The 23,798-nt window shown below is 43.2% G+C and overlaps 1 protein-coding gene across 4 annotated transcripts in view; it reads left to right on the top strand.

The window, feature by feature from the left end:
* Positions 1-23,798, top strand: part of TEAD1 (TEA domain transcription factor 1) — a 252,832-nt gene that overhangs the window by 69,063 nt on the left and 159,971 nt on the right. For all 4 annotated transcript variants that reach the window (XM_079787220.1, XM_079787221.1, XM_079787218.1 and 1 more), the window contains exon 2: positions 11,686-11,941. In XM_079787220.1, coding sequence (XP_079643346.1) covers positions 11,785-11,941 — 157 coding nt within the window. In that variant the 5' untranslated portion in view covers positions 11,686-11,784. The remainder of the gene's footprint in view (positions 1-11,685; positions 11,942-23,798) is intronic.

Genomic DNA, 23,798 nt, shown 5'->3' with positions numbered 1-23,798 from the left:
GCAACCCAGGCATGTACCCTTGGCCGGAATCGAACCTGGGACCCTTCAGTCCGCAGGCTGACGCTCTATCCATTGAGCAAAACCAGCTAGGGCTGGGATTTATATTTCTAAGAAGCCACATGTGTCATCCAGATGTACATCCAGGGTTGGGAACCTGGTGGAACCAGGTTGTCGGCAATGGTGGCGGTGTGGGGACTTAGGCGACATCCCAGCTCAGAAAGAAGTTGTGAGGCCCTGCCCGTGAGAGAGGAGCAAAGTTAGTGGGTTAGAGAGGAGTGGAAAGGCTTTATTTGAGGGATGAAGGGATGAGTAGGCATTCTTGGTGACAAGTTGCATCAGAAGGGATGGGAGAAGGCAGAAGCCTGGGATGATGGCCCAACTGGGGTGCTGATTCAGCCAGGTTCTCTGAGAGGAATCCCTCAGGAGGCTGTGGGATTGGTTTCCCTCACTCAGGACCTGGAAAATCGTTTTTGATTTTAATTGGTGTTTTTACAGACAGAGGCTTAGACACAGAGAAGTGACTTTGAAGGTGCCAGAACCCAGTATGCCATTTCTGTGAGGCACACTCATAGGCTGACTGTGAAGGTTTGGGTTTGTTTGCTTTGCCTTTGGGTCTTTTGGCCTCTCAAGTTGCATCCCTACCATTAGGTCGTTGGACTGAGAGAGAGGGAGGGCGTTAGAGGCTTTGTAGGTGTAATTGAAAATGGATTACATTTTAGAGAGAGGAACTGAGGGTTCTACTTCCTATATCAGTTTAGCAGAACCTGTAGAAGGAAGAGAAATGTATATGCTTTCCTCTTTTTTTTTTTTTCCTCCTGAAGAGATACCTTCTCTGTGTGTGTGGTACATGCATGCATTGTGGAGCTGCAGAAGTGTTGATGGAATCAAGTCGTGGCCTTTTGACTTTTTTACTTTATACATTTGCCGAGGGGTTTCAGGGATGAGGAGGGAAGAGTCCGACCGTCTCCTTCAGAACACCATGGGCCATGTAGAAGTGAAGACAGAGGAAGGCCTGATTTCAGAATTGGCTGCCTCAACCTTTCTGTCCATACCTCTCTGCCTGGGGGTCTTGCCCCACGGTGTGCCCTTGCAGTGTTTGTGGACCTCTCAGAGCTGGTGCTGTGCACACAGTAGGTACTCAAGTAATATTTGTTAATTGACTGAGTAGCTTATTTTCTAAAGGGGGGACAACAGCTACTCAGTTCTTTCACCTCAGCCAGGTTCTTTCTCCTGCTGAAGTTGAACTAGGCATAAACTAGGGACCAGGACAGGGATGGAGTCCAGGGTGAGGCTTTCATCGGCCCCTGAATTTGCATCTCTCTCAGTGTAAGACCTGTTTTGCAGCTGCGCCCTCACTGTCATTAAATGGCAGATTGTATTTTTTATTGGAAGCGTGGGGACTCAGTTGTATCAGTGAACATTGGGAACCAGGCGATATTTTTGAACATGCAATGTCATGTATTTTTGGTTAGTTGGTACATTTGCTTGTATGGGCATGAGCTGGTGTTTGCACACTGTGTGAGCAATGGCATTCCAGTCCCCATGCAGAATTCGGGATGAGAACACTGGCAGCACACAGCCCTCTTTAGGGACCAGGGAAATGTAAAGCACTTGAAAGCAAAGTCTGATGAGCATATTGGAAGAACTGAGTGACTGGGTACCTAGCGGAGTTAATCCTGTGGCTCTGAGCTGTTTAAACAAGCACACCTGTATAAACTGTCATTGTCTTTTGGTGAATTAAAACGCCTTCATCAATTTGAAATGCTTAGGGCTATGCCACATTGTAACACTTGAATTTATCTAGAGAACTGGCCTTGGGACACTGAAAAGGCTTTTGATTTAAAAATTGTGATTCCAAATTTATAAAATTATTTGTTCTTTACCCCTAATTTCTGTTGCCTTTGTATGAAACAGTACAGACCTTCTGTTATGTGGTCAGTCCCCTGCGGCCCGGTGGAGCTTACTTTTCCAGCCTCTGCCCCAACCTTTCTGTTTCCTTGCTCTGCCCTTTCTGCACCACTTCCCCTCCATGGACATCTCTGAGCAGGCCTCTCAGTGCTCTTCTCCTGGTCAGCCTACTGCGACCACTCAGGCCGCAAGACCTGCCTAAATGTCACCTCCCATGAGGCTGTTGTTGACTCAAGAGACAGAATCCACTCCCGTTTCTGTGCTCAAATAGCGCTTTTATTCCTCTTTTGACATCTTATATTCATGTACTTTGTTCATTCATTCATTTACTCATGGACTCACTATTTAGACATCCGTTCGCTCATTATTTTGGGGGAGCATTTACTATTTGCAAGACGTTCCGTTAAATGCCCAGGATAGAAAAATGATTAAAGGCATGGACTTCACATGGGTCTCACAAACCCACAAACAAGGGTGACAGACACATAAACAAGTCATTCCTATGCAGTGAGTGAGCAAAGGTGCTACCAGCATTCAGGAAGGAGTTGGGGCTTACATCTTGAAGGATAATTAACTTTCTTATCTGTCTCCTTGCTGGAAGGGTGCTCCTTGAGGGCAGGGGAGGGTTACACATTTACTCGTGTCCATCTATCTCTCTAGTACCTGGCACCTGGGTGGGAGACATGGGAATGGGAGATAATTATAAAACAAAAATAGTTTTCCTGTCTCATTTCAGAATGAATTTAAGGCAGCTTGCAAGGCTGTAAAATAGCATAAATTAAAAGTGGGGCAAAGAAGAAAGAAAAAGAAGGGAATACAGGTAGGACCTAAAGTGGATTTAGGAATGCAACCAAATTTGTCGACTAAAATAACCTCCATGCTTTCCCTGAGGGTTCTGCCAGAGTGGCTCAATGCACCTTGGTAGCCAGTGAGTAAGGAAAGTCAAGGCCTAGCTGGTTGGCCACAAGGTACAAACACATGGTGTTTGGTGTTTTATCAAACTCTCCTTTGGGGTTTTTATCAAGAGCAACCTATGTGATTCGATGAAGGGATACCCCGATATCCTTGTAGAAAATCCAGTGACTAATTCACAGGTTGTTTCTTAGTATGCTAATGACATCATGTAAAAGCATAATTCAATAAAAGCAATTATTCAGAGCTCCTGGAATAAACTTTCTCTAAGGTAACAATGGGGTCAGAAAGGTACTGGATCAAACAAGCTAGTTCTATTGTTCTGTATTATCCCCTTTTATCTAGTGTTAATGCCACATTCCACTGTCCTCAGTCCTAGAGATCACACAAGCTCTATTTCTGCTCCCAAGGAGTTGTATGATCATGTTCTGGGCCTCAAAAAAAAAAAATACTCTTGTATGATTTGGGTAGAATATCAGGATCTGTATGTTCAGATCCATTAGAAATGGATATTTAAAGGCAGATAGGCCAGACCCAATACCCACACTCACAAGTGATATTTTTGGTGGTTGAGATGATGGAAAGGAACCAAATGTGTCATGACAAAATTGTGTTCTTGGTTACCCGAAGTTGACAGGACACGGGAGTTCTTTCCTTCTGGGCAGGCTGGAGCTTAGATTTTGGATCCTCCGATGCGAATGCTGATGAAATCCATGTGGATCAGTTGGATCTTTAGAAAGCCAGTTGGACTTCACAATTCAGCACTTTAAAATGCTATCTTGGTTCCAGTTTTCCTTACAGATTGGCTTACAACCTCATCCAAAGTAAATTGTGTATTTACCTGTTGCCTCTGTTTCACACCATGCTGTCTAAATAACCCAGGGTAGATGTCCAGAATGAGAGAAGCATCCTAAGACATAGAAGCTGGAGAAGGAGGCCGGGGACCATTTCTCTATGTAGCAGAATTAGAATTTTGCCAAAGGAGCTGCCTCTAGGCAGGTCAGCTACTGGGATTCAGAGTCAGTCCAGAGCCAACATATCATTAAGTTGGCTGTCAACAGGCTGTGTAACATCGAGTGAGTCTCCACTGGCCTTTTGTAAGAAAGATGACACCCTAGGCATGACCCATAGATTTGCCACCCAGGGAACTAGCACTCCGATTGTCCGAGGCCCATTTGTAGGCATTCCCTTGGGCATGGGGCTGAGATGGAACCTCTTGAAACGCTTGTCTTAAGGTTTGGCCAAAGGCAGTGTATGTATTTATCTCACATTTTGATATGTTTTGAAATATTAACTGTCTACTTTTGATTTTGTACTCATTGTCATTTAAAATGCTAAGGCATTGTGATAATGTGGTGAATCTTACCAACTAAGAAATTATGAGTTATAGTACCCATAATTTATAGTGACTAAAGAGTATTATTTTCTTGGTATTTGTTTTTGGTAAGCAGTATGATTGGTGAGTTTACCTCAAATGCATGTCCACGCTCCACAGCTATTGGAATTGGGGAGTTAATTTTGTGGTTTTCTTTGACTATTACACCTGGGAAGGGGTTTATATGTTTTCCTCTCAAAATGTTTGTTGGCAGCTACTCACTGCTAACTCCGTGGCATTTTTTCTCTTAGAGCAGTAAAGAAACTTCTGTTTCCGGGTTTGAAATGTGTTTCCTGAGGTTAAATTGTCCACCTCCCAGGATCCATGACTCAGCCTGCAAGTCATGTCATCCAGCACAAGCTCCCCTTATGAGTGCACTGTCCCAGTGTCCAGTCTTCACTTTGGAATGGTCAGATGGGATAGACTGCCTGGGCCTGAGTCTGTGGCTGTGTCCTTTTGAAGGAGTCTACTGATGAGGGAGAGCAGTGATTAGCTTGACTGGTGGTGTGGTGGGGAAAGGATGAGGCAGGAATTTCTGTTCTCAGAGGCTAACAGATTCATTAAGGGGGTAGAGAATGTTTTTCCCCTAAAGGCTGGTAATACAGAGCTGCATAGCATGAAATCAATCAAAGCCTTTCTTGAGCTGTCACCTGGGCAAGTGCTTAGGGCTGATGGAGCAGAGAATTAGAGCATCTCAGGAGGGCAATGCTAAGTCCTCTAATGGGTACCCAGCATAGGGAGCTTGGTGAAGAGGTATTGGCGTGTTGATGGATCCTGTTGATAGGGGAGTGATTTTTGAAAATGAGAAGGAGTAATTATCCACTCCTTCCTGCTGAAATTAGAGGGAACCTGTTGACAATTGGAGTATATGACACCCAGGTTCACTGGCTGATATTGGCTCCACAGCAGATGTGGCCTCAATTCTCAGTGTCAGCATTCCCTAAAAGATCTGCTCTCTCATTGACAGTGACTTACATTCTGTAGTTCTATCTCTCTGGAGGCTGCCTTCAATATCCAGGCTGCTGATCCTCGTATTTCTCAAGCCACTTGTTAGCAAGTTTGGCTAGTGTCTGACATGGTAGGAAAATAATAACCTGCCCCATTTTACATATGCAAAAGCGATTAACCATCATTAGTGCCTGACATTCCTCCCGGCTACCCAGGGAGGTGAGTCAGTATCATCACTATTCATTAGGAATTAATTAGACTGTGCTTGATGGTGTCAGTCATGGACAAAGCTGAAAGCTCAGCACTGCCTACATTCCTCCTTTTGAAATCCAGCCCACAGCTAGTGAGCAAGTAGTGTGAGTCTGATGTTCCCATGGGATGAGCATTCTCTCTGGAGAAATGACTCTTAGATTTAAAATCTGTTAGTGTATGACTTTGGTCAACCTCTGGACCTCATAAGGTGGGGATAATACCCAACAAGGGTAGTGCAATGATTAACTAAGAAGCTCTAGGTGAAAGCTTTAGACATTGTGCTTGAAACCTGGCTCATTGGGAGCAGGATGAATTTGGATTTCAGGTACCAGTTCACTTTGGAAGTAAAGTTCCTTCATTCCTAGTCTTTTTGTTGGAGTTCAGCTTTCCTATTATGAGAAAAACTTGTGCTTTCACCAAGATCACAGTGAACTTCAAACCATCAAATGCTTGGTCGAGTGTCTCCTACAAATATCATTCCAACCATGTGATTCTCTTTCTTTAAACCCTAAAGTGGCCTCCACTCGTGCCTGCTTTCACCGTGTTCGGAGTGCTTAGAAATCTTTTTTCTCAGCTTTGCTCTCAGTGCAACTCCCTATATGTTGCCCTTTTCACTCACCTACTCTATCAGATTTGCTTTGCTACCTTTTTTTAAAAATCTTTTTTTTTTTTTTTTTTACCTTTTTGAATTTCTTTTTTGGCCACCTCTTTAGTTTCTGGTCTTTATACCCTCAGCAGTTTGCCTCCCTTATGGCTTTTCTTAAAGCTGCCATTTTTACTGGTGGCCAAAGGAAAGGGAAAGCAAAGATAAAATATTGTATCTCCAGACTTACCATTCCACTCAAAACGTTTGTGTTAGAAGAAGCTTACCTGCTAGAGGACCCAAACCATATTTGTCCCTTTAACACGGACTATTGGTTGTCAGTAATCATGATTAATAAAGAAGAAATTGGCTCAGACAGCCAACACTTAGTTATCCAAACTGTGTTAGACTTAGTCTGTCTTCCTAATTTGGAGATTTCCTTTGGGCTCCTACTACTCATAAGAACCTTGGCCATGGTCAGGGTGAAGCTTGATGATAAGTTTAGTCATGTTGTCAAAGAATGTTCATGTCATCTGGTTGTTGGTTTGTTCCTTCTTTCTTTTTTTGGAATATTTATTATGCCAGGTGCTGTGCTAGCACTGCGGATACTGTGGTGACTTGAACAGTCCCTGCCCTCAGGGACACTGGAGTGTGAATGGGTGGGGGGCAATAATAAGCCAGCATACTGAGTTCTATTAGTTGAGTCTATGGAACCACAAGGGGATGAATGACTAAATTGGCCTCCTTCAGTGTTAATGATGGAAACTGAGACACTCAGGGGCTACAAGTACCACATGGTCCTGGATTACTCAAATAGAGACAGAGTCCTAATTCCTAGTCCAGTTCCTTTCCTTTTGCCTCAGACATGTGCTAAAACAAGCATATGATTTTTTGTGTGACCTTCATGTTCAGTGGCATTTCATGAATCATGAGAGTTAGTTAAAACTAACCCTTTTATTTAAAAGCTCTTAAATCACCCACAAGTGGGTGAGATGCTTGCATTATGAGGGATCCACAGGAATTAACATGGAGCAGCAGATTCCTGGATCCTATGTCATATCCTTTGTTCATAAGTTCCGTGAATAGAGTTGGTGTCAGAAGCACCTGTATTTGACTCTCTCACCCCCTTCTGTCCTCAGCTCTTAAGTTAAAATGTGGATTGGTCAAATATACATATGGCCAAAACCGGTTTGGCTCAGTGGATAGAGCGTCAGCCTGCGGACTCAAGGGTCCCAGGTTCGATTCCGGTCAAGGGCATGAACCTTGGTTGCGGGCACATCCCCAGTAGGGGGTGTGCAAGAGGCAGCTGGTCAATGTTTCTCTCTCATCGATGTTTCTAACTCTCTATCCCTCTCTCTTCCTCTCTGTAAAAATTCAATAAAATATATTTTAAAAAATATATATACATATGATGTCATTCCGTTGTACTCGTGTTCCTCTTCTTAGAGTGCCAGTGGGTAGTTGTAAAATAATGATCCATTTAGAAAGTGTGGCTGCTGGGCCTGTTAACAGTTCTTTGTGGAGTTGATTATGGTGTGGCTAGGAAGAGTTTCAGAAAAAGAGGAACTTCTAGAAAAGTGTTAATGATGGAAACTGAGGCACATAGGGGCTACATGATATATAGTAGATTTTCAGCAACAAAAGTTCCCTTCTTTCTTTCCTTTTAGGCATTCATTTAGGTCTGGGATTGTTCCCTTGAACCAAACTTCCCAGAAAAACATGAAAATTATTGAACCTGTGAATATAAGTGTAGGTTTATATAAGTATTAGAAATAAAATGGTTTGTTAAAAATGTAAATTTTTTATTTAGTAATCTAAAGGTCCTTTGTAACTTTATTTCCCAAAGGGAACCATTAGGAGAGCACCTTTATTTCTTCACCATCCCATTATCAGTAGGTATTTGGCCACTACAAGGCACATACCACTGTCTAGAGATAATGGACTTGAAAACAAATGAACATCTGGTCATGGTTTTACAGATGACAGAGCACCTTCACTCATTATCTTTAAATCTTTATGACAACCCTGTCAGATAGAGTCCCTCCACCCTTTAATGATTTTCCTATGTTGGGATTGTATTTATGATCTCCATTTTACAATAAAATCTGAGATTCTGAGAGATTAACTACTTCAGTCTGGACTGCATGGCCAGTGTGTGAGCCAGGTTTGGAGTCCAGATTAGTTTGAGCCTGAATATCATTGCCCCCCCCCCCCAATTCTGTGTTGTTCTTTATTTACTGAATTGTGTGAAAGTTAACTCCCTTGCTCAAAGGAGGGATGAGGAGGTGGACATCAGCTCTACAGGCACAGATATTCTATGCATAATTTACTTGATTAGATCTTATTATTTGTAATAAGCAGGTGCTTCTTGCTGTGTATGTGGAAACCAGGTAGATTGGGTGGTACTTAACCAATGCCACACAATTTTAGGACACTCCTAATGTGTGGCTGATACTCTGAGCCACTAGATACAAGGACAGTTTCCACAATGAGGTGGATTTTGAGCTGGTCTGGAAGGGACCTGAGGGATAGAATGCCAGAATGGTTATTTCAGTATCCAGTACGGGGAGCTTTTCTCAGCCAGCCCCAGTCTTGTGATTGGAAACTCTCTGCCCATACAGGGCCTCATCTTACAATTGGGTTGTAAAACCAAGGGCCTGTATAACTCTGTGGATTATGTATCTGGTAGCTTCTGGGGTTTGTGTCCTGGCCCTTGTCCAGAGTAGGTAATTCCATCCTGCTGAGCTCCAGTTGACCAAATTGCAAGGGCCTGGACACAGAGTTCTTCCCTTTGCAGTAAATGAATAAAAACATGTGAGCATTTAGAACAGTGCCTGTGTTTACTAAGTGGATGGATCAATTAATGCTAATACTGCATTCCCCAAACATCCAAGGGCGTGACTCCCAGCTTTAGAGGTAATGTCAAGGGATTATCTACAAGACTCTGTCTTTAAGGCAGCCAGCCCACCCCTTTTTGAACAGCTCAACTAGCAGGAACTTTTTTCTCATGTTGAGCTGGAATCATCTTAGAACTTCCACAGAATGGGTCAGCACCCTCTCCATGTGACAGCCAGCTCTTCAGAGGATGTTCAGTGTCTAAGAACACTAAGCTTGCAATTATGATTCAATAAAATCTTACCAGCTTTGAGCCATGTAGGCTAAAATAATGGGATTTATAAATAAACTCCTGTCTTTAGCTCCTAAACCAGTTGCACTAGAGAAGGGAATTCAGGAATAGCACTTGGAGTGTGGGAGCCTAGCGGTTTTGTGGATCCTAGCCAATCTCTGAGCATCATTTATTGAGGGCCATGGACAAACTGGGATGCGTTCATGAGGGCTGAGCCAGGTATTATGTGAATTATGTCTAGTCTAGGACATAATAGGGTTGCTCCTGTTACATATAAATGGGTGTTTGGGTGGGAGATTTGCTTCTGCAAGGGATGGGTTAGTATAGAAGTTAACCTGTACATGGGTTTTAGCCTAGTAGATGGAAGAATTTCAACATGTCAGTGTGGAGGTAGTGGGTTCCTTGTCATCGGTGATGTTCATGTGTAGATTATATGACCAGTTGAGAAGTGTTAGAGGGGACTGCAAGCATTTGATTAGGGCAGTGTTGGGGAGTTTGGTCTGAAGACTCTGAGGCTCTCAGTTACATGGTGATGCTCTTTTTAGGCAAGTAAAGTTCCCCAGTCCATTTGCTGGCCCTCACTGTCCTGGATTCTGTCCCTCTACCATAGTGGTTGCATGCTGAGTACATTACTGTTTATCTTAAAATGTGGCTCTCTGAGCTGCCCAAAGCTCAAAGACTAGCCTGTGTTTTTGTAAGTCTATATTTTTGTTTTGGGGGTGGTGGGGGGTGGGTGGGAGTTAGGCGGAGAGGGAGACAACAGATTAACCACTGCTCAAAGCATTCACTCGTATTCTCATAATTTCTCCAATAAACTGCTTTGGAGCTAGAACAGACTCTAGGGGAGCATACAGCTCAGCTTGAATTTTATAAGACTCTTAGATTCCAACAAAAAAATGTAATAATTTGAGAATTCAAAAGGCCCACACTGCAGGCATTGCAGAGTTCATCTGGGGGTTAATCACAAAACCCTTTCTTGTGGCATAATTTATACCTCAACATTTGGCAGTTTTTAAAGTCCGGTGCCAATGTACACGTGTTGGTAAGAAGTAGTAAATATTTTGCTGACAAGTTCTTTGAATGATGGATCTGTGGCAGCATTTAAAGGCAGACAACCTGGGGGTTTCTTTTATCCAGGTGCTGCCAAATCTCAAAAGCTGTCAGGGTACCAAGCCAAAATCACCCACTAGTTATACCATTAATTGTGTAATGTTCATGTGCCTCAGAGTTTCTGCACCTGGGATCTGTTGATATACACTGATGGGGGAGGGCAGAGGAAAGGGATACAATCGGGAGAAGGAAGAAAGAAGACAGGCTGCTCGCTCCCAGGTAACTGCCCTGGAGCACAGAGCAGTCCCTGGTGCCTGGTGGGGCCAGCACCTGCTCCCCTCCTGGCTGCCTCTGTTGTAATGTTGTGTGGACTTGATGGGGACAGAAGGCAGGGAATGGTGGGGCCCACTAAGCTCTCTCTACTGTGACCCTGCCATCTCCCTTCTTCGATCAGTTGCCAGGAACAATTCTCCCCTTTTGGGGGAAGCCTTTGAATTAATGATCTGATGCCTTTTCAACAAAGGAATATTGATATGTTAGTGTGTGGACAGCAGGGAGTACTGGATTAGATCATTTTCACATGGGTGTTTGTGCCAGTTTGACATTCGTGTGGAAAGCTTATCCCTTTAAGACCATAGGTTTCATGCATACTTTAAGGAGAATAAACCTTTGAGAAAGATTTCTTTGGTTCTGTAACCTTCAGTGCTACAGAGAAAGAAATGAAAGTCTCCCCCACAGTTTTCTTACGATCAGGAATGCCGAATAGGCTACCGAAGTGCCCATGTAGGTGTAAACCATTTCTTTCTGTAAATGTGCTGGCCTCTTGTAGCTGTTGCAGGGAAGGCAGGAATGGGGACAACTTGGTCCCTGCTTCAAGGTTACAATCTAGAAGCTGACAGTGGCAACGTGACCTGACTGTTCAGGCTCAATGTCCCGCAGAGAAATGCTATAGACTCGCAGGTCCAAGTCAGCTATCATAGTAGAGTGAGTTTTGTGATAACAAAATAATCTCCTTCCTTCCTTCTACCCTGCCACCACCTCGAATCTGGGTGATTTCAGTGACAAATATTGGGATGATTTAATTAACATTTCAGAGTTACCATGTCGATGGCCACAGTGAGGCAGACATCTTTTGTTTTACTTTATTTTCTTTTAAATAAAATTGTTCTGCTATGGAGATTCCATTATTATTGAACAGAGTGTGCCTGGTAGATGGTAGGCACTTAGTAAATGGTTTTGCATGGTTCGCTGTGAACTTTTGCGACTCAGAGTGAATACTATTCTTGGATGAAAACTTTCTCTCATCTGCGAAGATTATACAGCTGCTGTCCACCATTATGTTTCTGTATTGAGTGCCTAACATGAATACATAAAGTAAAAATCCACTTGGGTCTCAAAATTCCATATTCTCTGCTAGCAGTTATTCTCAAGCAGATCTGCCAACTGAAGAATGTGCAATGAAACTAGCAAAGAGCAGTATATTGGTGGTTACCTCATCCTTATCACACTGTATTTTCATTTCTTTATTAGGTTTATTTTCTTGAAAAGGCTCCAGGCTTCGGCTTGGAAAACCCAACCGCCAAAATTGAGCCCAGCAGCTGGAGCGGCAGCGAGAGCCCTGCCGAAAACATGGAAAGGATGAGTGACTCCGCAGATAAGCCAATTGACAACGATGCGGAAGGGGTCTGGAGTCCTGACATTGAGCAGAGCTTTCAGGAAGCCTTGGCTATCTATCCACCCTGTGGGAGGAGGAAAATCATCTTATCAGACGAAGGCAAGATGTATGGTAAGTGGTCTGGAATGCCTCTTTGAAACGCTGCAACCCGCTTTTGTATTGAAGGGTCATTGTAGCTAGCCTTCTACTTAGATCTGTTCATTATGTTGTGTTGAATGATCTTGGCAGAATTTTAGTTGGCCATCCAAGGGACTAAATCTCAACTAAAGAGGAGAATCAGTAAAGGACAGTTGGGAAATCATTCCCTGGGGGTTTCTTCTCCCTCTCCATGCTCAGTGACATTATAGCAAAAGCTCTCTAGGTCCAGGTGGAACATAGATAGATGCAATGGCATTTGAGACACCAGTGTGGGGACTCCTTCTTCAGAACTCATGACTAATGGAAGAAAGTGCAGCGGCTTACCTCCAGATAACTGAAATAGGGGTCTGCTGATGCCATATAGCTTAATTTTTTTTTCCAGGAAGAGATAGCAATCTAGATGTTTATATAGGAAAACTCATTTTGAAAAGTCAGCACTTTTTTCTTTTTAACATAACCCTGTATAGACTAGATAAAATATGTGTATGGTTTAATCAGACCACCTGTTTGCAGCTTCATTGCCGGTTTGCAGTTGAATGGCAGACAGGGCATTAACCCCTCTCTCCCCAGGCTATTCTCACCCATCTCCCCTTCTATAAGGGATGCCAGGCAGTGTGTTCTGAAGGAAACCCCATGAGTGTCCAAGAGGACAAGACTGGTTGACCAGATGGCTTAGGATACCAAACTCCAGAGCTTGCCTGCTAGGGTTGGGCATTCCCCAGTCCTTCTGTTAATGCTTTTTTGGCTGCTTACCTTTTGGGAAGCAGATGGCAGGTGGTCGCTTGTATATTCTACTTGTCTAATTGAGCACATTGAGTTGACAGAGTTTGCACTATAGCTGAGTCTAAAGAGATGCAAACAAACAACCTAAACTCCAAGAGAACTGGCTTAGCAACCTACCTGAGGTTAACTTACCACAAGAGTGATTTATTTCTAAATAATTTGAAAGCTTTTCATAATAGGCTGTTGTACCTTTAATACTGTGCCTCCTCTATCAGGAGCCATAGGAGGCTGCAACTCAAACTAGCACACACTGCTAAGGAGAAAGCAGATGGTGGTGCAGCTGCCACCAGCTGTGCCCCCACTCCGCCCTCCCCGTCTCCAACTTGGATGATGTAATGGAAACAAGGAAAATTTTGCTTTCTGCAACACTGGAGTCTCTAAGCCTGTTGTTCTCTCTTTCTCTCTCTCTCTCTCTCTCTCTCTCTCTCTCTCTCTCTCTCACACACACACACACACACACACACACACACACACACACACACACGTGGAGGGTAGGAATGGGAGAGAGAACCCAAACCTTCAGAATTCGTTTTATGCTCTCATGTAATCCTTTGTAGCCAGAGAAGCTTCATTGGGTCTGCTGAAATGGACCCAGGATGAAACATCACAGTTGCTGTGGTAGAAAGTTTCAGGGCCTTTGATTTTCTGTGTATTTGTATCTTTCCTGATCTATTCGTCCTAGGCCTGGCTGTTTGTTTTCAGGGTCTTGTCTTCATACCTAAAAATGAAACCTCCCCATTTTAAAGGCAGAGAAAAGCACTTTAATCTTCGAGCCTTCTTTGAAACTGATTTTATTATGGGTAGTGAAGGTGGTTTCAGGCTACTTTACCTTATACAACTCCCATTTGTTTACCCAGAAATTGCTGTAACCTAAAATATTGGCCTACTATTGGAAATCCTGGTGGGGAATAACGACAGCCCTTTATTTGTCACAGGGAATACTGGGAAAGGCACTGTCCCTTTAGGTTTCAGGGCTGAGGACATAATTCAAAGCAAAAGTTTATCTTTTCAACTTCAATTTTGTTTTCTCCATTTGAGTGCATTTTTTAGGTACCAGCCATGGTATATTTAACCATTTTGCTGATAACCTCATCATAAATATACTTTTTGTGTGTGAAAATAATGGTATAAGAGCACTTGTTGGTAATTGGATGTCAGGGGCAGCTGGTTAGGAAGTAGAATGGTGAGACGTTTTGGATTTGAGTCATCTACCGACAGTGAACTCAAACAAGCCTACCTTTGGTCTGTGTCTCGGTTTTTCTCCCCTGTAAAAAAAAAAAAAAAAAAAAAGAGGGTAAAGTAGATGATGTCTATGGGTCCTTGGTACTTTGTGCCATTTTGTGATACTGTGATTTTGTGACTTTTACCTCAGTCAGTTCATTGAAAAACAAGGTGCTAGTTGTGGGAACACATCTTTAATACCCATGGTCATCAGATTCTGAAGGCTTCTTGAGAGCACATGCTCTGTATGGACAGTACCCTCTCCCCCTCCCCCACCCACACACGCACAAATCAGCCTTACGTTTGTTGACTGCGTTGGTGACCAACCTGACTTAAAAATGGGTCATCTTTTTGAGCGAGCAGCGTTAGGGTTGTGTGTCCTGATATGGGGGTGCAGGAGATACATTTGCTGCAGTGGACCTGAAGTCACTGCACTCCATGCATCTGCCTTGGAGAGAAAGCATCCACTCTGAACTTCCTCTCGGCACGGAGAAGCTTTGCTTCTACTGCTACTTTGGAAGGAAATATGATATTTAGGCAGGCGATGGGAGATGGAGCCTGGACCCCTTAAGAGGGGCTGCTCCAGGTGCCCTGGAGCTGCCTGTGACCTGCTCATGACTTTGAGGACGAGAAAAGGTTGAGTTGGGAGCCTAGGCCCCAGCCACTTGGGGATTGAGTCATGTGAGCACTGTGGGCCAGAGCTACTGTTCCTTGGCTTGCGGCCTGTTCCCCATCTTACCATAAGTGAATCAGGACACAAACCAGACCAGGAGTCGAGGTTTCTTAAGGCCCAGAGTGCATAGTTTCTCTCTTAAGCATTTTGTAAATGAAAACATTGAAAGCATTTTGGATTCCATGGAGTAAAATCAAAATAATTTAATGCCTTTTAGTGGAATACCAAGTGTTTTTGACTTGTGGGGGTTATTCTGATATTTCTGAGCATTTATAGAGTGCATTGTGATGTCACTAATCCAGAGCCATGGGAGAAGCAAGGTCAAGTGCAGCACTGATTTATTTTGGTAATGAAATTTCCTCTGTGGTTGGCAGTAGGGCAAATGCAATCTTATAGACGGGAAGAACCGAAAGCTCTCTTTATGAGGAGGTTTGGGCCATCAAAAGGCTGACTTCCTTCTCTGCTCCCTCGTCTGTAGGGAAGCTGAGTCTTTATATGGTTGGTCCTCATGTGGACAGATTACTTCTGTCTTGGGCACCCTATGTGTAGACAGTTGTAATTAGGGATAATTAGGAAGAGGATACATACTCATTCTCCTTTTTTCTCTGTGTTTTCCTTTCCTTTCTAGTTTTACTTCTTTTAATTTTTATTGAATTTATTGGGGGTGACAGTGGTTAATAAAATTATATAGGTTTCAAGTGTACAATTCTGTAACACATCATCTGTAAATTGTATTGTGTGTTCACCATCCCAAGTGAAGTCTCCTTCTGTCACCATTTATTTCCCCCTTTACCTCTTTCTATTTTGTCCCACCCCCCTTTCCCTCTGGTAATCACCATACTGTTGTTTGTGTCTATGAGGGTTTTTTTGTGTTTTTTTTTTTGTTTTTTGTTTTGCTTAATCCCTTCACCTGTTTCATCCAGCCCCCCCACCCCTCTCCTCTCTGACAGCTGTCAGCCTATTCTCTGTATCTATGAGTCTATTTTGTTTGTTTATTAATTTTGTTCATTATATTCCACATATAAGTGAAATCATATGATATTTGTCTTTCTCTGACTGGTTTATTTCCCTTAGCATAACACTCTCCAGATCCATCCATGCAGTCACAGAAGATAAGGTTTCCTTCTTTTTATGGCTGCGTAGTATTCCATTGTGCAAATTATCACAAAAAAATTTTTAAACATGTTTTTATTGATTTTTAGAGAAAGAAGAAGGGAGAGAAATAGATAAATGAAAACATTAATGAGAGAGAAACATCATCAAGTGGCTGCCTCCTGCACACCCCCCACTGGGGATTGGGCACACAACCCAGGCATGTGTCCTGACCGGGAATCGAATTGGTGACCTTTTGGTTCATGGGTCGATGCTCAACCACTGAGCCACACTGGCATGGCTACCACAATTTTTTTTTAATTTTTATTTTATTGATTTTTTACAGAGAGGAAGGAAGAGGGATAGAGAGTTAGAAACATCGATGAGAGAGAAACATAGATCAGCCGCCTCTGGCACACCCCCTACTGGGGATGTACCCCCAACCAAGGTACATGCCCTTGACCGGAATCGAACCTGGGACCCTTCAGTCCGCAGGCCGACGCTCTATCCACCGAGCCAAACTGGTTTCGGCATTACTACCACAATTTTTTTATCCACTCATCTACTGATGGACACTTGGACTAGTTCCAAATTTTGGCTATTGTAAATAATGCTGCAGTGAACATAGGGGTGCATATAAGTTTTGAATTAGTGTTTCAGGTTACTTCAGATTTATTTCCAGAAGTGGGATCCCTGGGTCATAAGGCAGTTCCATTTTTAATTTTTTTAGGAACCTCCATACTGTTTCCCACAGTGGCTGCACCAGGAATGCCTGTGGCAACTGAAAACCCTGGTCTAGTTATGTAGTCACATATCTCCCATCATCAAACCACGGTAGGGACAGGAGATAGCATTCATTGATTGCTTGCTTTAGAGAAGGAAAAGTGTAGCACTTCAAATCTTGGACTTTGAAATTGATATGAATTCTAGCCCTGCCATTTGCTGATATCAGATGTTGGGCAAATTGCTTTTCTTTTGTGTGCCTCCATTTCCTCCATTGCAAAAGGGGTTTAAATAGAGCCTATTTCAATGGATCATTATAAGAATTAAGACTAATTGTGATATAGGACCTCCCCTACCACATTTGAGCAGTGTCTGGTATACAGTAAGAGCTATATAAGTATTTATGAACTAAAAACCAGAAGTGTTCTCTGCCATGGACTGGATTAAAGGCTTTACATATAATTTCCATCTATTGCTCCCAACAACATTTCGAGGTGGGTGTTATGATCCCCACCTTGTAGATGAGGAATCTGAGGCTAAGATGGGTAAAGTGGCTTGCAGATTACCAGCATAAATGGTAGAGCTGGAAAGTTGCAAATCCAGGTCTGTCTGACTCTGAAACCTGGGCTCTTTCCACTGTGCTTTCATCCTTCCTTAGTGGAGGTCATTAAACATTAATTCAGCAAGTAAGTATTGAGCGCCGCCTACATTTCAGCCCAGTGCTAGGGATTGTCAACTGGACAGACATGGTTCCTGCCCTCAGGGAGCCATCACAAGTTCATTTGCAGGAAACACTGACCGAGGTCAGGGCTGTGTGCCAGAGCTTTCTGGGAAGTCTGAGGGCCCTTTGAAGATGGTCACCTTCTACTTAGCCTTTTGCAGCCTATTCTTGGCCACTGATGTCCAAGGCACCTGGCCCAATGCTGGCAGGAAGAATGCTTCTCAACTAACACAGCAGGAGGATCCTAGATCACAAGGCTGGCCCTGATGGTGGCCAGGAAGCTGTCTGGAAGATGCTGGTGCCCTAGGATCCTGCTGGCAGCCTGGGCAGAATGATGGCTGGCCAGTGACTTTCTCTTTTTTCTTAGTGGGTGTCTTCAGGGTCCTTGCTTAACACAGCTCCAGGGATGCCCCCTTTCTTGCTGGGATTCCAGGCCTAATGGTGAGCCCTAGAGAGCTGAGGTGTGAGGACTAGAGAAGGTGAGGAGGAAGGCATCTTTGGGCCAGCCTTCTCCAATTGCTGCCCTGAGACCAGCCAGCCAGGGAAGCATAGGAGTTCGAATTGCCCCTTTGCTTACTTCACACAAGCACAAGACAGATTAGGGAAGGGGGCCATTTTAGTGAAGTGATGGCAGAACAGACAAGGGACATCAGACTGCGTGCACACACAAGCAGGTGTGACGTGTGCACTAATCAGTGTAGGCAAAGAGACAGACATCTGGTCTGGAGAACTGGTCAAGGAAATGCAGGTTGTCCCTTTGTAAGACAGTGGGCTATCATGACATAGCTTTGAGGACCAGGAAGGTGGTCTATGTCTGTGGAGGGCCTAGAGGCCCTGATGTGGAAATGATTGTACCATCCGAGCCCTGTAGGATCTCCAGGCCTTAAAAGTGCCTGTTGGGGCCTGAGATGAAGTTGTTCTTTCCATTTCTCCATCCAAACATTATGTGGCATCTTTGATTTCCTCTCTTGGTCTGACCTGTGTTTCAGGGCATTATTTCAAATGAATTGGCCAAAAATATGAAGCACAAAGAACTGTACCCTTAGAACAGATTGGAACCTCCATAAGGCAGGGATCCCATCCTGCTGTCTTGTGGGACATAGAGAGTGTCAGTAATGTTTCTTGAATATATGAATACATGAACCATTGGCTAAAACAAAAGAAGGTGAATAAATAAGCCTCTATACCCCAGGGCCTCTACTGTTGAGGGAACTGGCTAGAAAGAAGAGGAAGAAAAAGAGAAAGATGTCTGTATATTAATGGTCTTTCCAGATTGGGGAGGGTGAAACCCTGGATTTTGCTATGTGTGTTGGAAAATGTTAGCTCAAGAGGCAGGGAAGATTTTTGCCCTAATAGGCACAATAGTAGAACAAGGGTTAATTCTGGAATCTTAGGCACCACAGATGAGTAATGAGGGATTTTGAAATAGTTTGGTTCCTGTGAGAAGAGCAAAGCCAATATCATCAGCATTTTGATTGGGAAGTTGAGTGCGTGGGGGCCATGCAGAGGTTTATACATAAGGTGTGAGCCCTTGTGCAATCCAGATTAAAAATAGCTAATTAGGATGGCTCAAGAATTGGTCATATGGGAGAAAGAGGAAAGGATGTTAAATTATTACCGAGTTATGCTTTCCAGCTGCTTTGCTGTGGCAGTGGGTGAGCTCTGGGACTGAAGAAGACATGATTCATAAATCATTCATTGAGGGCCTGACTGTGCTTTGACTGCAGTGGGGACAACAGATAAAAAATAATGAAAATAACTGACCTGTTTGACCAGTTATATGTGTTTTCTCTTTGCTTTAGAGTGTGATGTCTGTTTGTTCCTCATAACAACCCAATGACATAGATACTGTGATTATCCCCATTTTACAGCTAAGGAAACTGAGGTGCACCAAGGTCAAGTTACTTTCTCAAGGTCACACAGTAACTAAGTGGTGGAGCTGACATTTGAAACCAAGCCAGTCAGTACACTAAGTATAATATTGACATTTAAGGAAGTATATTCTGTACCAGAGATACACACATCTTAATGGTAGGGCAACTCAAAGTGAGATTATTTATGATTGGGGAATGCAAGAGCATGGACGAGAGACAAATATATCTGAGCTAACTTTGAATTGTAAAAGGCTACTAAGTGTTGTTGTTTCTTTTCTTTTTAAAACTTACTTTGCATATAGACCTGTTTAAAATCTGTAGAAAGTTGCGGATCTTTTCTGCAGACAAATGTATATTTATGTATAGTTATAAAATTTTAGGTGATTTCTGGAGCCCAGATTCAGACTTGTTACTTTAGAAAGAGAGAGAAGGGAAACGCATGCAAGCCTGAAGGAACAGCGTGATAAAGGCACAGAGTTCAAAAGGGCACAGCTCTGATGCTCTCAGAAATGAGGGTGTATGTGGAGCAGGAAGATAGATGAGCCTGGAAATGTGGGCTGCTACTGCATCCTGGAGGGCCTCGAATGCCTCCTCCTGGTGTTTGGTGCTCATTTGAGAACAAAGAGAAGGGAAGCCATTACTTTTTTTTTTTTTAAGGAGACAGCTGTGACTCAGCCTGTGTTTTACAAAGCCAGCTCTGAAAGCAGGAAGACAAGTTAGATGGCTATTGCAATAGTTCAGTGGGAGAAGATGAGACCTAACCAGGCTACTGGCAGTGTTGGTGGGGGAAGTTTCAGAGATAGAGTCAGTAGGACTGGCTGACTGGATCTAGTTTGTGAAAGAGAAGGAGGAGTTGAAGATGATTTCAGGGTTCTGCTTCTGGGTAGTAGGGAGGATAGAGGGACTTTTAAATGAAATGGGGAGTGGAGACAGGAGAAGCAGGTTTGTTGAGAGGAAAGGCGTGAAGAGTTGAGTTTTGTCATGTGCTTGAGGTACTGGGTCGCCATCCAGATGAAGATGACCTGTGGAAGTCGTAGTTTAGGGCTCACCATCAGAGAAGTGATCCCTGAAACTGTGAGAATGGGTGATATGGCCTGCGAAGGATAGGCTCACAGTGTCTCCTGATAAAACTGGCATATATTTTAAATGGAGTGTCTGTAACCCTGGGAGAGTAAAGAGACTGCCTTTTTAAGAAGAAGGAAGACACATCAGTAGTTCCCAAGCCTGACCATCATCAACAGATGCTTTTGAGAAGCTTAAAAAAAAAAAGACAAAGCAGAATGGACACAAACAAATTGAATCAGACTCTCTGGGAGTATGTATGGTCTGGGAATCTCTATTTCTAAAAGCTCTGTGGGTAGTTTGGGCGATCCGCCCAGTTTGAGAGCCATTGGGCTAGAGCAGTGGTCGGCAAACCGCGGCTCGCGAGCCACATGCGGCTCTTTGGCCCCTTGAGTGTTCTAACGCCACTTCTTCAAAATAGACTTGCCCAGGCCGAAAACTTACTTCGCGCATGGGCCATGAAGTTTCAATCACACTGTACATGCGCGCCCGCACGTGGTATTTTGTGGAAGAGCCACACTGAAGGGGCCAAAGAGCCGCATGTGGCTTGTGAGCCGCGGTTTGCCGACCACTGGGCTAGAGTACAGCCTAGGTCCAAGAGAACAGGACCACATTTTTAGATTTAGAAACAAATGAGCAGAGGGTGAGACTAACATTTGAAGCAGTCTTTACAGGATTTGAATACAGGAAATGAACTACGTTATTCAGTGTATACCCCCTGTGTACCGAGAGGGAACATTATGATGCCCACTCTTTGGAGAGATTTGGCCACTCGGGAGGCGCCATGAGATGGTCATAAAAAGTTAAAGGAAGACTTATTTTAGAGCAGGGGAAATACTCGGCCATTTGGTTCGAAGGGGAGAAAATTTTATGAATTGAGGATATGATTGATGGAAGAAAACCCAGGAGAAACTTCAAAAGGAGTAAGGTATTGTGTGTGTGTGTGTGTGTGTGTGTGTGTGTGTGTGTGTGTGTGTGTGTTTATTCTGATGCATAATCATATGAGTAGAGGGTTCAGGGAGGGCCTAATGATTGCTTTCTTCAGATGAGGACTAATTATGTAGGCCGAGGTGGGTCGTGGGCTTTTGAAAAATAGAGTAAGCTTAGTAGAGATATTGTGGGGGAATGGAATATCCATGGATAGGGTGAGTAAAAGAATTTCTGAGCAGTGCACCAATCTTATTCACATTTCCCTGATTCTACTTGCACTCGTGGATATGCGTGTGTGTGTGCGCGCGCGCGCGCGCGCACGCACGTGTGTATGTGTGTGTGAAGTTCTAAACAATGATGTCTCATGTGTAGGTTCAGGTATCCACCACCACAGTGAGGATATATATAGAACAGTCCCAATATCACAAGATCCTAACCATACCCAATCTATCCTATTCCCTCCCACCCGCACCTTTTCCCTAACCCCTGGCAACCATTAATTGATGCTCTGTTTCTAAAGTGTCATTTAAAACATTTATAATAATAAAAGGGTAATACGCTAATTAGACCGGACATCCTTTCCGAACAAAGCTGCAGTGGGCGGGGGCCAAAGCCCTTGCACGAATTTCGTGCATTGGGCCTCTAGTGTTATATAATGGTATTATGCAGTATGTAACCTTTTGGGATGGCTTTTTTCCTTCCATTCAGCATAATTCCCTGAAGATTCATTCAGGTTGCTGCATATATCAATAGTTTGTTCCTTTTTATTGTTGGGTGGTAGTCCACGATACACACATACACACACACACACACACACACACACACACACACTCTGCAGTGTGTTTAACCATTTACCTGGGCAAATGGGCTGATTCCACTTTTTGGCCATAAAAATAAAGCTATTATGACCATTTATTTACAGATTTTGTGGTAACATAACTTTTTATTTCTGTGGGATAAATGTCCAGGAGTGCAGTTGCTGGGTCATATCATAGTTGTGCCTTTAGTTTTTTATTAACTGCTCAACTGTTTTCCAGAGCAGCTGTACCATTCTATATTTTCACCTGTAATCTGGATTCTTTGCACCCTCATCAGCATTTGGTATTGTCACTGTTATTTATTTTAGCCATTCTGATTGGTGTGTGGCGGTATCTCATATGGTTTTAATTTAAATTTCCTTAATGACTAATGATGCAGAACATCTTTTCATGTGCTTATTTGCTACCTATATATTCACTTCAGTGAAATGTCTGTTGGTGTCTTTTGTCTAATTTTCTAATTTTCTTTGTCTAACTTTTATTGTTGAACTTAGGGAGTTCTTTATTCTCACATATACAGTTTGCAGATATTTTCTCCTTGTCTGTTCCTTATATTTTCATCTTCACATGGGCTCGCATAGAGTAAAAGTTTTTAATTTTTATGAGATCCAATTGATTAATTTTCCCTTTTATGGGTTGTACTTTTGGTGTCAGGTCTAAGAACTCATTGCCTAGTCCTAGGTTCTGCAGATTTTCTCTTATGTTTTATTCTAAGAGAGTCATAGTTTTCTTTTTTACATTTGAGCCTATGATCCATTTGGAATTAATTTTTGTTTAAGGTAGAGAGTGTAACTTTTGGGGGAGGGGAGCCCATTGGCATGGTTATGTGATATATATAATCAGAGGATTAGGGTTTATTCATATTTTGACAGTTGTCAAGGCTTGGGACCTGAGGCACTAAGTTGCTAGTGAGTGTATTGCTGCATCAGTCTAGGAGCGGAGAGGGACAAGGTGAAGCTGGAGGGGCTGGTAAGTCATGGTGTGTGTTGCTCAGAGTCTTTGTAGTGTTCGGAGTGGGCAGCAGGACAGGAGGTTGTGGTCATGCATGGGAGAGGCAGCAGCTGAGATTAGAGGTGGAGAGGTTTCAGGTGATGAGTTTCAAGGTGTGGCCACAAATATGGACAACTGATATGAACGTGGGCGATGGCTACTGGAGACGAGGAAGTAAAACACTGTGAGGCTCATCAGCATTGGGTTGATTAATCACTGATGTTGAAGTTCACCGTAGTCAAGTGTGAATTTATAAATAAACATACCAAAGTAACCAGATGTTTGGGGAATTTCTTTGTGGAGAATTTAACCCCATGGATGTGAACGGAAAGAATTAGGTATAAGTCAGTGGTCGGCAAACTCATTAGTCAACAGAGCCAAATATCAACAGTACAACGATTGAAATTTCTTTAGAGAGCCAAATTTTTTAAACATAAACTTCTTCTAATGCCACTTCTTCAAAATAGACTCGCCCAGGCCGTGGTATTTTATGGAAGAGCCACACTCAAGGGGTCAAAGAGCCGAATGTGGCTCGCGAGCTGCAGTTTGCCGACCACGGGTATAAGTGAATGGTATGGGCCTCGTGAAAAGCAGGTGGCAGGGATAGAAGGAACACTGGGTCACAAAACAATTCTAACATTCCCTACCTCCCATCTCCCAAATTCTTTGACTAGTCCAAAACTACTATACCAATTTGGGAAGTATCTTTTGGCAGCCATGTAAACTCTTTGTGTGTAGCATGGAGTGAGGAAATCAACATATTTCTCCCCACCTCTCAGTAGTATTGAGAGAAAATACTACAGTTATCTATGAGAAAATGCTTTGCACTGAATTCTAAAAAGAATGCTTTTGTGAGAGTAAGTCCTTTGGGGGCATGCCTGTTGGAAAGGCAGGGAAGACTATTTTGGAGTTGTCACTTAGGGGGAAGCTTCCCTGTCCCAAA

The sequence above is a fragment of the Cnephaeus nilssonii genome, assembly GCF_951640355.1.
Source record: "Cnephaeus nilssonii genome assembly, chromosome: 13".
Taxonomy (NCBI): Eukaryota; Metazoa; Chordata; class Mammalia; order Chiroptera; family Vespertilionidae; genus Cnephaeus; species Cnephaeus nilssonii.
This window is presented reverse-complemented; position numbering and strand designations above follow the sequence as displayed.